Source organism: Tympanuchus pallidicinctus, unplaced genomic scaffold (genome assembly GCF_026119805.1).
Source record: "Tympanuchus pallidicinctus isolate F22 unplaced genomic scaffold, pur_lepc_1.0 scaffold1, whole genome shotgun sequence".
Classification (NCBI taxonomy): domain Eukaryota; kingdom Metazoa; phylum Chordata; class Aves; order Galliformes; family Phasianidae; genus Tympanuchus; species Tympanuchus pallidicinctus.
Window position 1 is genome coordinate 22,325,410 of NW_026294618.1, and position 12,586 is coordinate 22,337,995.

Genomic DNA, 12,586 nt, shown 5'->3' on the forward strand with positions numbered 1-12,586 from the left:
TACAGATATGCATAAAGCCAGTCATCTAACTTCATACAACAGTCATCTTACACACACACACACAGTTGCTAAAAATTATCAATCAGGACTGAAACTGCAAAATGTTATTTATGTGTCAACAACAGAACAGCATGCTTAGACTGACTTTCAGTGGTCAGTGATGCTATAGATTGAAATGCTTTGAAAGATTGCTTGCTAGAGATTCTGGTGTCAGGTATTTATGAATGTGCTGTTGTTTAATGATGATTTTCACTGTTTATGCACAATTGTTTTTATGGACTTTTTTCTGTTTTCTTTTCTACAGCCTTCTGATGATTTTGAGGCTTGTTTTTATGCTTCTGTAGGAGAATGTAGCAACTTGAGAACTGAAGTATGACAGCCATGCCCACCTCACAAACAGGCAGGCTCTCCATACTTGAAAGACAAATTGGAACACAAGTCTTATTTTGCTTTTATCTTTTCAGTATAAGATCAGTATCTGTACCCTAATTACTGGCACTTGCCAGCTGGTGTTTTGCAAGCTATTTATAAAAGCTAAAACAGTGGTTTGTTAATGATACATTTTCATCTGCTTAAGCAATCTGCTAACTCGAGGGACCTTTACCTCTAAATTTGATAGCTTTCAGAGGGGCTGAGCACACCAGAAGCGTTGCACTGTATCTCAGAGGTGTATTTTTTTGAAGCATAATTTTTTACCTTCTGCAATTAAGTAATCAATTCTAACCATACTGTTAGTCACTAATGAATAAAGGCATGTGCCTGTACTGTCTTATACAAAAACCTGTCTTCCTTTTCAATATGTTTATCTTCTTCCACTGTTTCTAAATATCAAACCTACTATCAGTGTTGAAATAAAACTTAAAATGTTTGAAGCTTCTCTCAGCTTTTTTATGCAGAGTGAAGTGTCACTTTGTCAGGAGAAGTTGGATGAGCTGCTCTGTACTCATTACTGATTTAAAACACACACTGTACCGTGTACAACTGTTCTGGTACTAAGGGATGTGGTTTAGTGTCCCTTATATCATGAATATACATAAGTATACATAACATCCATAAATAAATATTACAGTATCATAAAGGCAACCTATTTCTGAGTGTGTATGTCTGCTCTTAATGGTACACCAATCCATTAGCAGAATACCACCTCGAGTCTTTAGCTAGCAAATGCTTGTACCAGTCACCACCAGGTGTCACCAGGCTTATGTGCAGATGAGCTGATATTCTATAGATTTCAGTGTAGGACTCTGATAAGTAGAACGACAGCTGGACATGTAGGATGGGGTTCTTTCTATCCTGAATTAGACCAGTCAGGGGAATTGGACAGCCGTGTACCATAATAACAAGCTTAGATGACCAGTGCTGTAGAGGAGATGAATTCTGCTTCTGTAGAGTGAGCTCTACAGAAAAGTTTAGGCAACCTAGTGCTGAAATGTGGATGCCCTCCATCACTTGCTTGCTAGCTCATATGCTAAATGCAATGGGATTTTGCATTGTTCAGTAGTCCAGAGTTGAGCCATCTTTCCATTCTCAGAACTTCCCCATGGGCACAAGGACAGGCGTCAAAGCCCAACTCTAACCCAAAAGCTTTTGTCTAAACAGCTGTGCAGCCCAAGCAAGTAATGTTCTTAGCAAGTCTACTGTATCCCTTGGGGACCGAGCACGCACTTACAGAATGCAAAGCTGATGCCCTGTGTTAGTGTCTGCAATGGTTTGACCACTGTTCCATTTGGAACAGAGGCGTAGCAACACAAAACTTGTTAAGTACTATGATAGGGAAACTGCCCTTGCAGTTCAAACTGCTGCTTCCAGCCAGCCAAGTAATGTTAATTTTAAGAAGTGAAGAACTAATATGAGCAGTGTGTGGGTGATTGGGGTGTTCCAAATGTGTAACTCTGAAATACGTTATTGGCCCACACAAGTCAGAAAAGTTGTTGCTGGTCAGCAATTCTATCTATAAACTGGTTAACAGGTTTCTCTCCCTCTTCTTTTCGAGTCTTACTGAGAAAAAACAGCTAACTGGAAAGACAAAAAGAGTTTATGTCTGTATTTCTGAAGTGGACAGTGACGATTCCCATCAAATGAGGGTAAAGAATCTGAAACAGGCTTTATCTCAACAAGTCCTTAAAGCATCTGCAAACTCTTTTAATGAAAAGGTAAGCAGCCAATGCCGTTTCTTTAGAGCTGCTTGAGAAGTAACAGGGAAAGTAAAAGAGTCAAGTGGCATTCTCCTCACTGCAGCAGTCCAGCCATGCAAGAATAGGAGCAAGGAATGAGTAGCAGCAGACTAATTAGACACATGTACTTTGATCTTTCAGCGATCAAAATCTAAGAGATTCATGTAAGGATTAAAATAGTTTCTTTCTTTCAGCCATAAAGTTACAGAGATCGTGAGATTTTATTTATTTATTTATTAATAAATGCACAGGGATACATCGAGTTTTGACCAGGCAAAGTAAAAAATGAATTATCAAATGTTATGGAGTGGCTCTTCTGGGCTGCAGCTAATAAAGAGGGAGGAAAGAGGCTTTGTTGCAGTGCTTTGGAAACTACAGCTGAAACACTTTACCAGGCATGTACTGCAATTAATGGCTAACCAAACAGCAAACAGCAGTATATTTTATTTCGTGTAACTGATGGTAGCAAGAACTCTTGGTAATAAAACACTGCCTTCTGTAATCAGCAGGTCCAACAGCCTTTTACTCTAATCTAAATTGTCTTCCATCTCAAAGAGTATAGGGCACAAGCCACAGAATAGATCTACGCAGTTTACACTTCAGAGGCACAGCTTAGGTAATTGACTACAGGCCCGTTATCTGTAGCAGCCACTAGAAACTGAATATTTTCCTCACATTAGCAACTGACTTCTCATCTAATGGTGGCTTCCTCTGGCTGCCAGGCTCCAAGAATTTTTTGATTGTTGGGATATTGCTCATTCTTCCTTTAAAAGCCTGAAAGAAAAGAAGTAAGAAAGCCAGTGAAAGCAAGGAAATTATAATCCCATCCTTTTTAGCTTAAAAATCAGATGACTTGGATTTTTTATTCTCATACATACATATTAAGCAGAGAATAGTAGTAGCTACTCAGAGCCAGCTCAGCACTCAGTATTTTTCATGAAAAATGTATGCATACATATTTGCAAACACGTCTCACAACATATTGGTCTTTTTGGAAAATTCAGGTGTGAATAGGTGTGAATATTCTAATCAGAAATGGTGCCATAGAGTTTCCTTGGTTTTCCAGATGTGGATGGGAGAATTTAATATTAAAGAGTAAAAATTCATCCACAAAAGGAGAAATTAAAAAAAAAAAAAAAAAAAAAAAAAAAAAAAAGGAAAAAACACAACCTGAATCCAAATACTACAGATGTATTTGGGCTAAAAAGAATCTAGGGCAGGAGCACCTCAGTGCAAAACACCACACAAAGACAAGAAAGAAGAAACATTTCTGTATGCAGTTTCTTCAAAATGTAATTTTGCTAGCAAAAGTAAGCTAGGAACTTCAGCCACAGCAAAATATAACCTCCTGTCCTGATGCCCAAAGCTGTTTGAAAACATGTTAGTGGAGTGACAGGACCAAACTGGTAGAGTCAGAAAGTGAATTCCTGCCAGCTGAAAGCAACCGGGAAGCAGCAGAGCTGAAGGAAGGTGACTGTGGGGGTGTTCAGCTTGTTTTAGTCAACAGAAGATCAGAGAGCTGCCAGCAACTCAGTACAATGGTTCAAAAGACTTAAACATCAATGAGCTTTCAAAGCTGGGCAGTGAAATGTGTATGTTACATTCCACGCTGAGATCAGATGATCACTAACCTGTAGCAGAGGGAATGCAGACAGTATATCAGCCTTAAGTTCTTCTGTCATTAAAATGGCTTCCAGCAGGTGAATGTCTGCCCAGCTTAGCTTGTTGCCAACAAGATAATCCTGACCATGGTCTTTTAAGGCCTACAAAATAAGAACAAATAAAAAAGTCATACAGTATGCAATGATTTTACCTAGATGTAACAGGCAGATTTCTACTGAGATAAACAGCAAAAGAAATCCATACAAGAACCCATACAGATGATTCCTATTACAATCCCACCTGCCAGTATTAACCTAAGAAAAGCAGCGACTTCTGGGACAGACAAATACCTGGTACCTTGTTGCAGCTATTTCATACACCTAACCCACTGCCAAAACAAGCTGCACCAAAACCTGACTGCTGAAGGCAGGGAAACTCTCAAACAGAGCATCAGACCAGACACCCTGCAGTGCTTTTGAATTACCATTTGCTGCTGATTGTTCAAAGTGACCATATCTAGGAGATTTTACTCAGGACTGCACAAGGCCTGGACTGCAAATCCTGCCAAGCTGAATCAATGGACCATTTAAGCGGCCAATACAGAAGGAAAGTTATTAATTCTTTTGACAAAATTAGCTGGGCTAAAAGTCATGCAAAGTTTAGTTCTGTCTAATGTAAGTTAATAAGGATTATTTTAAAGACTTTTTCCCAGTAAACACTCACATTAAAACTTGTAATAGTTGCCTACGACACCATAGACAGTACAAAAGTTGCATTTTTCTGGATTCCAGAAAGTTGTATAAAGATATCCTCCAAAATATTCTGATTCCCCAGAGCTAGCCTGTAGGAGCAGATCTCATGATGATTTTTTTTCTTGAAAACTCCTTCTCTCTCTGACCTCTTCCTTAACCTCTCTCTGTGCTCCTCCTGGGGAACCAGGAATTTGAGCCAAGCACGGCTGTGTAGCCTTGGCACAGACATGGAGAAACTGCTACGCTGGGAGAAAGCGCTGCGAGAAAGTCTGCACAGCACAGCCATGCAGGGCACAAACAGCAGCAGGAGGTGAGGATCATTGCTAGCTCTAATTCAGAAAGAAAAAATGTTAATAGACACAAAAATAAAAGAACCTAAAGAGAAAAACAAAACAAATAGCAAGTTGGTAGGAAATGGCAACATAGTAACACGAAGGCTTCGTTCCTGGGAGCAACAGAGAACAACCCTTCCTCCCCTTGCCAAATCTTGCCTAGCAAAGACAGGGTTTTTGTTTGCTTTGAGTGCAGTTAGCTTACTAACGCTGTAGCTGATGGCTCCTTAGAGGCCACCGCGTTAGTGCCTGGTAGCCATCAGATAATTGCTTTCCTGCTTTTAAGCTAGATACATTCTGTTTGTGCACATCTCTCTGTGCACATCTGAGGGTGCCCAAATAAAGCAATTCAGAAAAGGACAGTAATGATCTCTAGGTGACTTCCATTAAAGCAATGGGTTCAAGAAAAATCACAAAATTAGGTCCCTAATTATAACAAGTAGTTGGATTTAACTGTAAACATCAAGGGTCTGTATACTTTTAAGCAGGAAGCTCTGAAGGCTGGCACGGGTATTTAAATGGGGCATTTGTGCAAAACAATGGGAGCTACCAGCCACTAAGCTACGTGCAAAAAGTGAAAGTCCACTGCTTGCAAACAACAAGGAGAATGTGCCCTTTGAGTAGTCTTTAAGACAGCAAAGGTGCTCAGTACTGAGATCAGCCCAGTAGTACTTTGCAGCTTTCTTTTCCCATTGCTGAATGCTGGTTCCATCATACAGTCCCAGAGCTGCACCACCACCTGCCTTCAAGCTATGAGTATGGGGCTGGGGCAGGAGGGCTGCACCCAGCTTGGCTGCCTTTGTGGACTCCTGATGTTTCACCCTTTACCTTTTCATAAACAGGAAAGTATCTGGTTGTAGCTCGTTCAGTGATTAAGGCAATATTCTTTTCTTTCACATCCGCTGCTTGAAAAGGGAGAGCCATGATCATTCCCATCAGGTCTGTTGTTCCCTCCACATACATATCAATCCTGAAAGAAAAGGTTTAAACTCCCATTTTGATTATTTTCCTGAAATAGAGTACTTAAGAGATCACTGAGTAGGATGCTTGTTAATGAATGCAGCCTAACCACTGGTTCACTTTTTTGTTCTTCCACTTTGATTCCAGCTCAGGTTTTTTGTTTTCCCAAACATCTTCAGAAGCAGGCTCATGGTGTATGAAACAAGCAGAGTATAAACAGAGTCAAACCGATGCTCACATTGTTTTCACAGAATCACAGGGGGTTGGAAGGGACCTCTAGAGATCGAGTCCAAACCCCAAGCCCCCAGTTTTCCACTGATACCCTACTAATCTATTTTTTTAATGAGAAAAAAATCACATGTGCAAGCTACTATGGAAAATATAACAGTTTTGATGTCAAATCATAAAAGGATCCAGGCAAAAAATGGCTGCCAACTGAATAGAATCATAGAATAGCATGGGTTGGGAAGGACCTTAAAGCCCATCCAGTTCCAACACCCCTTCTGCAAGCAGGGTTGCCACACACTTGAACAGATCCAGGGATGGAGCATCCACAGATTCTCTGGGCAACCTGTTCCAGTACCTCAGCACTCTCACTGTGAACAATTTCTTCTTCATATCTAACTTAATCTAGCCTTATTTATTTTAAAGTCATTTCCCCTTGACCTGTCACTACACTCTCTGATAAAGAGTCCGGCATCTTTTCTGTAGTCCCCCTTTAAGCACAAAAAATAAACAGCCTTAGGCATTGGAACTGTATTACTGCACTGCAGTTACCCAGCAACACAATGTAATTCCACTCTGGTAGTTCAGATAAGCCTGAATGTGGCCAGGAAATTCTAATGATATTGATATCTAACACTGCGAATCTCTTAGTGTCAAAGTCTGTTCGAGCTGCCTTTGGGTGCGAGGGGACAAAGCACAAGTACGTTACGTGCGGCTTTGCACACAGTCACCTCAGAGCAATATTCTTCTCACATACACTAAAAACATTGAAAAAGTATAAGGACAGTATGTAGTGCTACTGTACCAGGCTCTCTCCTTCAGGTCTTTCCCATGGAGATTGTATTTCCCTGCTATGTAGTTGAGGATGGCTCTGGTCTGCACCATCTTCATCCCATCGATTTCCACCATGGGCACTTGCTGGAACAGCAGGGATCCATCTGGGGAAGAAAAAAAGCAAGCTATTCAAGCAATGTAGTACCACTGATTCTAAGGAACAGACTTCATAACATGTCATGATATTTCTAATGCTGAGTGATCTAAAGCTTTAACATGGCAACCCGCTCTCTCAAATCTCTTTACAAGTCACATTGTATCCGAGATCTTACAGAAATCTCATCTCTCACTGATAAAAGTCAGAAGCACTCCTTTTGTTCTGTTGATGTGAACTCACTGGTCTGCAGACTCACCGTTGCGTAATTTTTCTAGGTCTTCTTTTTTTTCTATAAATTCTTCCTCAAACTGAAAAGTAAAGACAGAAAACAACACTGTGACACTCCAAAGTTAATGGGAAAACAGAAAGGAGTCCGGAAGCCAGACTCCACCTCTCCCTACTATTTCTCATACTTCTCATCACTGTGTAGGCAAATAACCCTGTGCTACACCATCCCAACCCATCAGTAAATGCACAGTGCTATCCCTTTAAAAAATCTTCTTCCATCATAAAGCTCTGCTCACTTGCATGCACAATTCACAGATAATGAATCATTCACTGAAAAGCAGCTCACACCATGTGAAATATTTAGAAGTTTTTAATATGTTATGCCTGTTCCTGTTACACATTTTATGCCTCTCTTTTTCTTATAGATGTAACTGAGTCATAGAATATTGTGAACTAGAATGGATCTACATGGATCACTGAGTCCAACTCCAGGGGCTCTGGATTTTTGATTTTTGTCTGTTTTCTAAATGAAAAAGACATTTGAATGAGAGCACTTGTGCTCTGCAGCTCCTCTGTCAGCAATACTCAAATTGAATGTGCACCACTAAAAAAGCCTTTTCTCTCCAGAGCAACACAGTGCCTAAGAAAATAGTTTCAAAGCATTGCATTCAAGCAAAGAGTGAACAGAAATTAAGATGCCTTTGGACAGCTTTCACCTGGTGTGAATCTAGATAGCTCCTCATTGGCTTCAGTGCAGCTTTGCTGATTAATCTTAGGTCCTGACCAATGAACAAAAACCACGTTTTTTGCAGATTCTGTTCTGAAGTTTCACACTGAAGATACAGGAAATTCAAACTGTTCTGGTCTGTAGCAAAAATTTAAGATCTCCACAACATGTATGTTTCAAAAATGAACGAATTAATGATTCTTTTTGCATATTAAAAGAATACCTTAAATAAAATGCAAGAGAGTGTGTTACTGCATGTAAGCAATCTGCAGCACAACAGGTGATATTGTACCTATCTCTAAATATAGAAGTACTTGGAAAACCTTTCCGAAACCAAACCCTTATTTCAAACAGAAATTAATCTTATCACTTTATAAAATAAGAAAAAAAATAAGGTACGAACTTCAACCCCAGCTGCTGCTAGCAGCCAGCGGATTGACTCCATCTTCCCTCTTCCTCTGGTATAGTGAAGCTTAGGTTTCCCTGCCATGATTTCAGAGCTCTTCTTTCCTAAGAAATTCAAGGAGATATCTTAAAGAAAGCTTTAAAAAACAAACAAAGAACAAAAAAGAAATACATAAAATGTTCTGTTCCAAACTATTAAATACATCTGGATGAACATTAAAGTAAAAGGACAGTCAAGACCTAAGTACTTTGGGTTTGACACAACCACAGCTCCTGGGGATTTAGTGGGGAGAAAAAATTGAGAACATGAATCAGTTCAACACAGAATTATTACCAAATTCAGTAATGCAATCTTTGCAGTGGGTGTTGGGTTTTGTGACAGCATTTAAGTCACACCACTCTAGAAAACATACTACATAAAACTGGCCACTTTGTAACAATTGCAAGCCCAAGACACCAGCATTATTTTTAGCTCTCTCGTTATGAAGTTTGTTCTGAGCACTAGCTGAACCACATCATACATTATACAGCATAAGAACTGACTTCAAGATCCATTTCAATTTTATGAACAATTAAACTGTAACAGGTATGCGTATCTTATTGACTCTGAGAACACAAAGAATCATGCCAAACAAATGCAATCATGATTACCTCACCACTGGATAGATAAGGCCTGGACAATGCTCCTAGCATCAGCAACTGAAGTCAGACCAGCAGATAACGGCTCAGGGATTGAACTTGGTCCTTTCAAAGTTTCACTACCACCAGGTGCAGTCACGTACCATGTTACAGACCTGGCAGCTGAAGTAAGCTTGACTGCTGCTGGAAACAAAGTTAACACTGGACTCTTCTCACTAATGAGTCCCAAAAGTCCCAGCAGATTTAGTAAGAGAACGAACTCACAGACTGATAGCCGTGTTTCATCATCTGATAGAATGTTTCATCATCAAGCCAAGGTTTTATCTGTTTTCTACAGTCACGTTTTATTTACTCTTGCATAGGCTTTACAGCATTCAATTAAGCCACAAAATACACCTTTGGCCATAATCTCAAAGGCACCAGTGAAAATGCAGAAATGAACAGCATAACAGTGAGAGTAGAAACTGCACATCCAAGCTTCTCCACTGAAGTTCTTTATGATGGCACTATCTTCAACATGCTCTATTAAGCAACAGCCATTGCTTTGCAGGAGAACCATAGTGCTCCAGCCCAAACTACAGGTCTTCCAAACTTCTGCTCAGCTGACACCTAGCCTTTTATTGTTTGTATTTCCAAATACCTCAGTCTCTTCCACCAAAGTTCTAATAAATATGCATTTGATAACAAAGCCTTGGTTAAGACTTGACAGTTTAGAGAGGTAAACAGCCTAGAGCCATTTGGTGCCTAACTAATACTCAAATATCAACAAGGCATTTAGGGAAATGCCTTGTTACAGCTATCTCGCCTACACACAGATCATGATATACATCACTGAATTTCACAGAATTCTCCAGAAAACTTGACAGCCCATGGCTTGGACAGGTGTACTCTTTGCTGGGCAGGCCCAGAGAGCGGTGCTGAATTGAGTCAAATCCAGCTGGTGACCATCTCAAGGGGTGTTCTCCACGAGTCAGAAATGGGGCCGGCCCTGTTTAGTGTCTTTACTCATAGCCATGAGGGGATTGAGCATGTTCTCATTGAGTTTGCAGATGACAAGTTGAGAGGAAATGCTGATAAACCTTGAGGTAAGAAGACCCTACGGAGGCATCAGGATAAGCTGGATCAATGTGCTCAGTTCAATTGCATGAGCTCCAACAAGACCAAGTGACAAGTCCTGTGCTTGCACTCCCCATGTAATGCCACAGGCTTGGGGCAGAGGGACTGGAAAGCTGCACAAAGGAGCTGGGGCTTTAGCTGACAATCGGCTGAACAAGAGCCAGCAGAGAGTGTGCCTTGATAGTCAAGACCAGGCTTGCATCAGAAACAGTGTTGCTATCTGGACTAGGGAGTTGATTGGAGGGAATTGATAGGGAGGACTAGAGAGCCTCTCATTCAAGGAGAAGGACAATCAAGCCCTGGAGCTTGTCCAGAGAAGAGCAAAGAAGATGGAGGAGGGTCTGCTCCACAAATCCTAGGAGAAGTGGCTGAAGGAACTGGGGACATTTACCCTGAGGAAGAGGAGGCTCACAGGAGTCGTTATCGCTCTCTACCAGTCTCTGAAAGGAGGCTGTGGTGAGGTGGGGGTTGGCCTCTTCTCCCAAGTAACAGCAATAGGATGTGAGGTAATGGCCCCAAGCTGCACCAAGGACGTTCAGGATACTGGATATAAGGAAACATTTCTTCTAGAACAAGTTAGTGATGCATTGGAACAGGCTGACCAGGGAACGGATGCAGTCACTATTCCTGGAGCTTTGCAAGAAAAGCATAGATGTGGCACTGAGGGTCATGATTTAGTGGACTTAGAGGTGACGGGACTATTAGACCAGACAATCTTAAGAGGACTTTCCCAACCTTAATGATAGTATAACTCAATACACACTATTTCTCTTTCCTCTAGGGGGTGACGTGCACTACTCCAATAAAAGTAGTGCTCCCAAACAGCATTCCTTTCAGAATTACTTCATTCCATGGTGCTCCAGAAATAGGTGATGGTCTCCTGAGGACAGAGCTGCACTCAGGGCCCTCACACCATGGATCAGCACTGGACGAGCACTCCAACCTCCAACATGTGCGTACAGGCTGGGAAATGCACTACAAGGGCAGGCTAGCGAAGCAGAAAGAGAAAACTTCCCTGACCTTCCCCAAAGCACAGGGACAGCTGGTAAAAAGCAACCCAGCCAAAGCCACGCTCGCCAGCGTCAGCAAAAGAACCCCTGTACCAGGCTGCACTTGTCCATCACAGCTCCCTCACACACCGGCCAAGGCCTGAAGCTCTGGGCCACGAGAGGAAGAGCAGAGATCTTCCAGCAATGGCACGGCTGACGGACCAGCTCTGGGCTTTGGGCTCAACACCTACTGTGCTGGCACCGTGCTGAAGGGATTCTGTTACCGCTCTGCAACACACCTCCTTGGAAGGCATCGACTCACATCTGCGTAGCAAACGTGCACCTTTCCTGAGCAGCACTGCTGGGCCCAAAGAGAGTCACAAACCACCCACATCTGCTGCCATGGGCCTCCGAGTGGCCCAAGCCACACCACAGCGACTGCTACAGCTGTGAGCACTGTCTTCTCGGTTCTTTCTCTGTGTGTGTGTGTTTTGTTCAAAACAATCCTGTTAGCGGCCTTCCTGGAAGAAGCACAGAAGCAAACTTCCGAGCCCGTACTCAGTCCGCCGCCCGTACTTAAACGCTGCCCTCGCCGCACGCAGCCCGGGGCGATGCTCTGCTCCCGCACACATTCCTACGGGCTGCTCAGGCAGAAGGACCTCAGATCACAGACCCTGCCGCAGCCAGCACGGCCTTGTGACTGCGACTGCTTACCAGAGGGCTGTTTCCACTGCAATTCGAGCTAAAAGTTCTGATCCACGATCTATTCCTTCCACCGCCAGAGCTGGAAAAGGCGCCTGGAAGAGGACAAAGGCACATCGCAGCCCGCTATCGTAAGGCTAAGCCGAGCACAGCCTCTGGGCTCCGGGCTCTCGGCCGATCCCACCAGAGCCAGCCCCGGCCCCATGCCAGCCCGCCACAGGACCACATCCGGCAGCACCTCCCTCTCCCGTCTTCCATGAGCCACTCGGAACCCCCGCACCGGCCGCCACCCCTCGGTTCGGTCCCAGCCCAGCGCGCCACCCCACCCCCAGTACCTCCACTGCAGCTGACCGCCGCCCCTCCGCCTCCGCCGCCGCGCAGCTTCCGGCTCGCCCCCGGAGTCCCGTGTCGGCGGTGGGCGGCCCCGGTGCTGCGCGCTGCCGGGCGCTGAGGGGCGGAGCTGCGCCGCTGAGGGCCCGAGCGCGCAAAGGGGGACGAGGCTTCCCGTAAGAAGCTGAAACGGCTTCGGCTCGGTGGGAGCGCTGCTCGGCGCCAGCGAGGAATCAACAGGGCTCTCACCAAAAACCCAAAGCGCAGGGCCGGGGCAGCCCTTGGAAAGAGGCTTAGCTAAAAGCAGGTGGCGTTAGCAGGAGTTTCAGGGCCTGGAGGTGGCCCAGCTTCACGCTGGCAGCGCTACAACATCCACATCTTTCTGGTTTCTGCTGCCGCGTTTACACACGTGGGTGACGAGCTGAGCACGGAGTTACGTACTCCGCTTCCTTGCTGGCCTCTCAGTACAGCTGG

The 12,586-nt window shown here is 43.5% G+C and overlaps 2 protein-coding genes across 5 annotated transcripts in view; one reads left to right on the top strand and one right to left on the bottom strand.

The window, feature by feature from the left end:
- TMEM14A (transmembrane protein 14A) overlaps positions 1 to 872 on the top strand; it is a 199,077-nt gene extending 198,205 nt beyond the window's left edge. For all 3 annotated transcript variants that reach the window (XM_052697989.1, XM_052697974.1, XM_052697981.1), the window contains exon 5: positions 305 to 872. In XM_052697989.1, coding sequence (XP_052553949.1) covers positions 305 to 344 — 40 coding nt within the window. In that variant the 3' untranslated portion in view covers positions 345 to 872. The remainder of the gene's footprint in view (positions 1 to 304) is intronic.
- Positions 873 to 2,582: 1,710 nt separating this feature from the next.
- LOC128087890 (glutathione S-transferase) lies at positions 2,583 to 12,249 on the bottom strand. Of its 2 annotated transcripts, XM_052697873.1 has the most exons (8): positions 12,118 to 12,249; positions 11,795 to 11,877; positions 8,335 to 8,441; positions 7,233 to 7,284; positions 6,851 to 6,983; positions 5,689 to 5,830; positions 3,806 to 3,937; positions 2,583 to 2,948 (listed from the first exon to the last, which is right to left on the bottom strand). In XM_052697873.1, exons 3-8 carry the CDS (start codon positions 8,419 to 8,421, stop codon positions 2,826 to 2,828), a joined length of 669 nt encoding a protein of 222 aa, XP_052553833.1. In that variant the 5' UTR covers positions 8,422 to 8,441; positions 11,795 to 11,877; positions 12,118 to 12,249; the 3' UTR covers positions 2,583 to 2,825. The 2 variants fall into 2 exon arrangements, with proteins under 2 accessions (XP_052553833.1, XP_052553843.1); XM_052697883.1 differs by lacking the exons at positions 11,795 to 11,877; positions 12,118 to 12,249 and adding an exon at positions 8,988 to 9,167.
- Between the last annotated feature and the right edge of the window lie 337 nt (positions 12,250 to 12,586).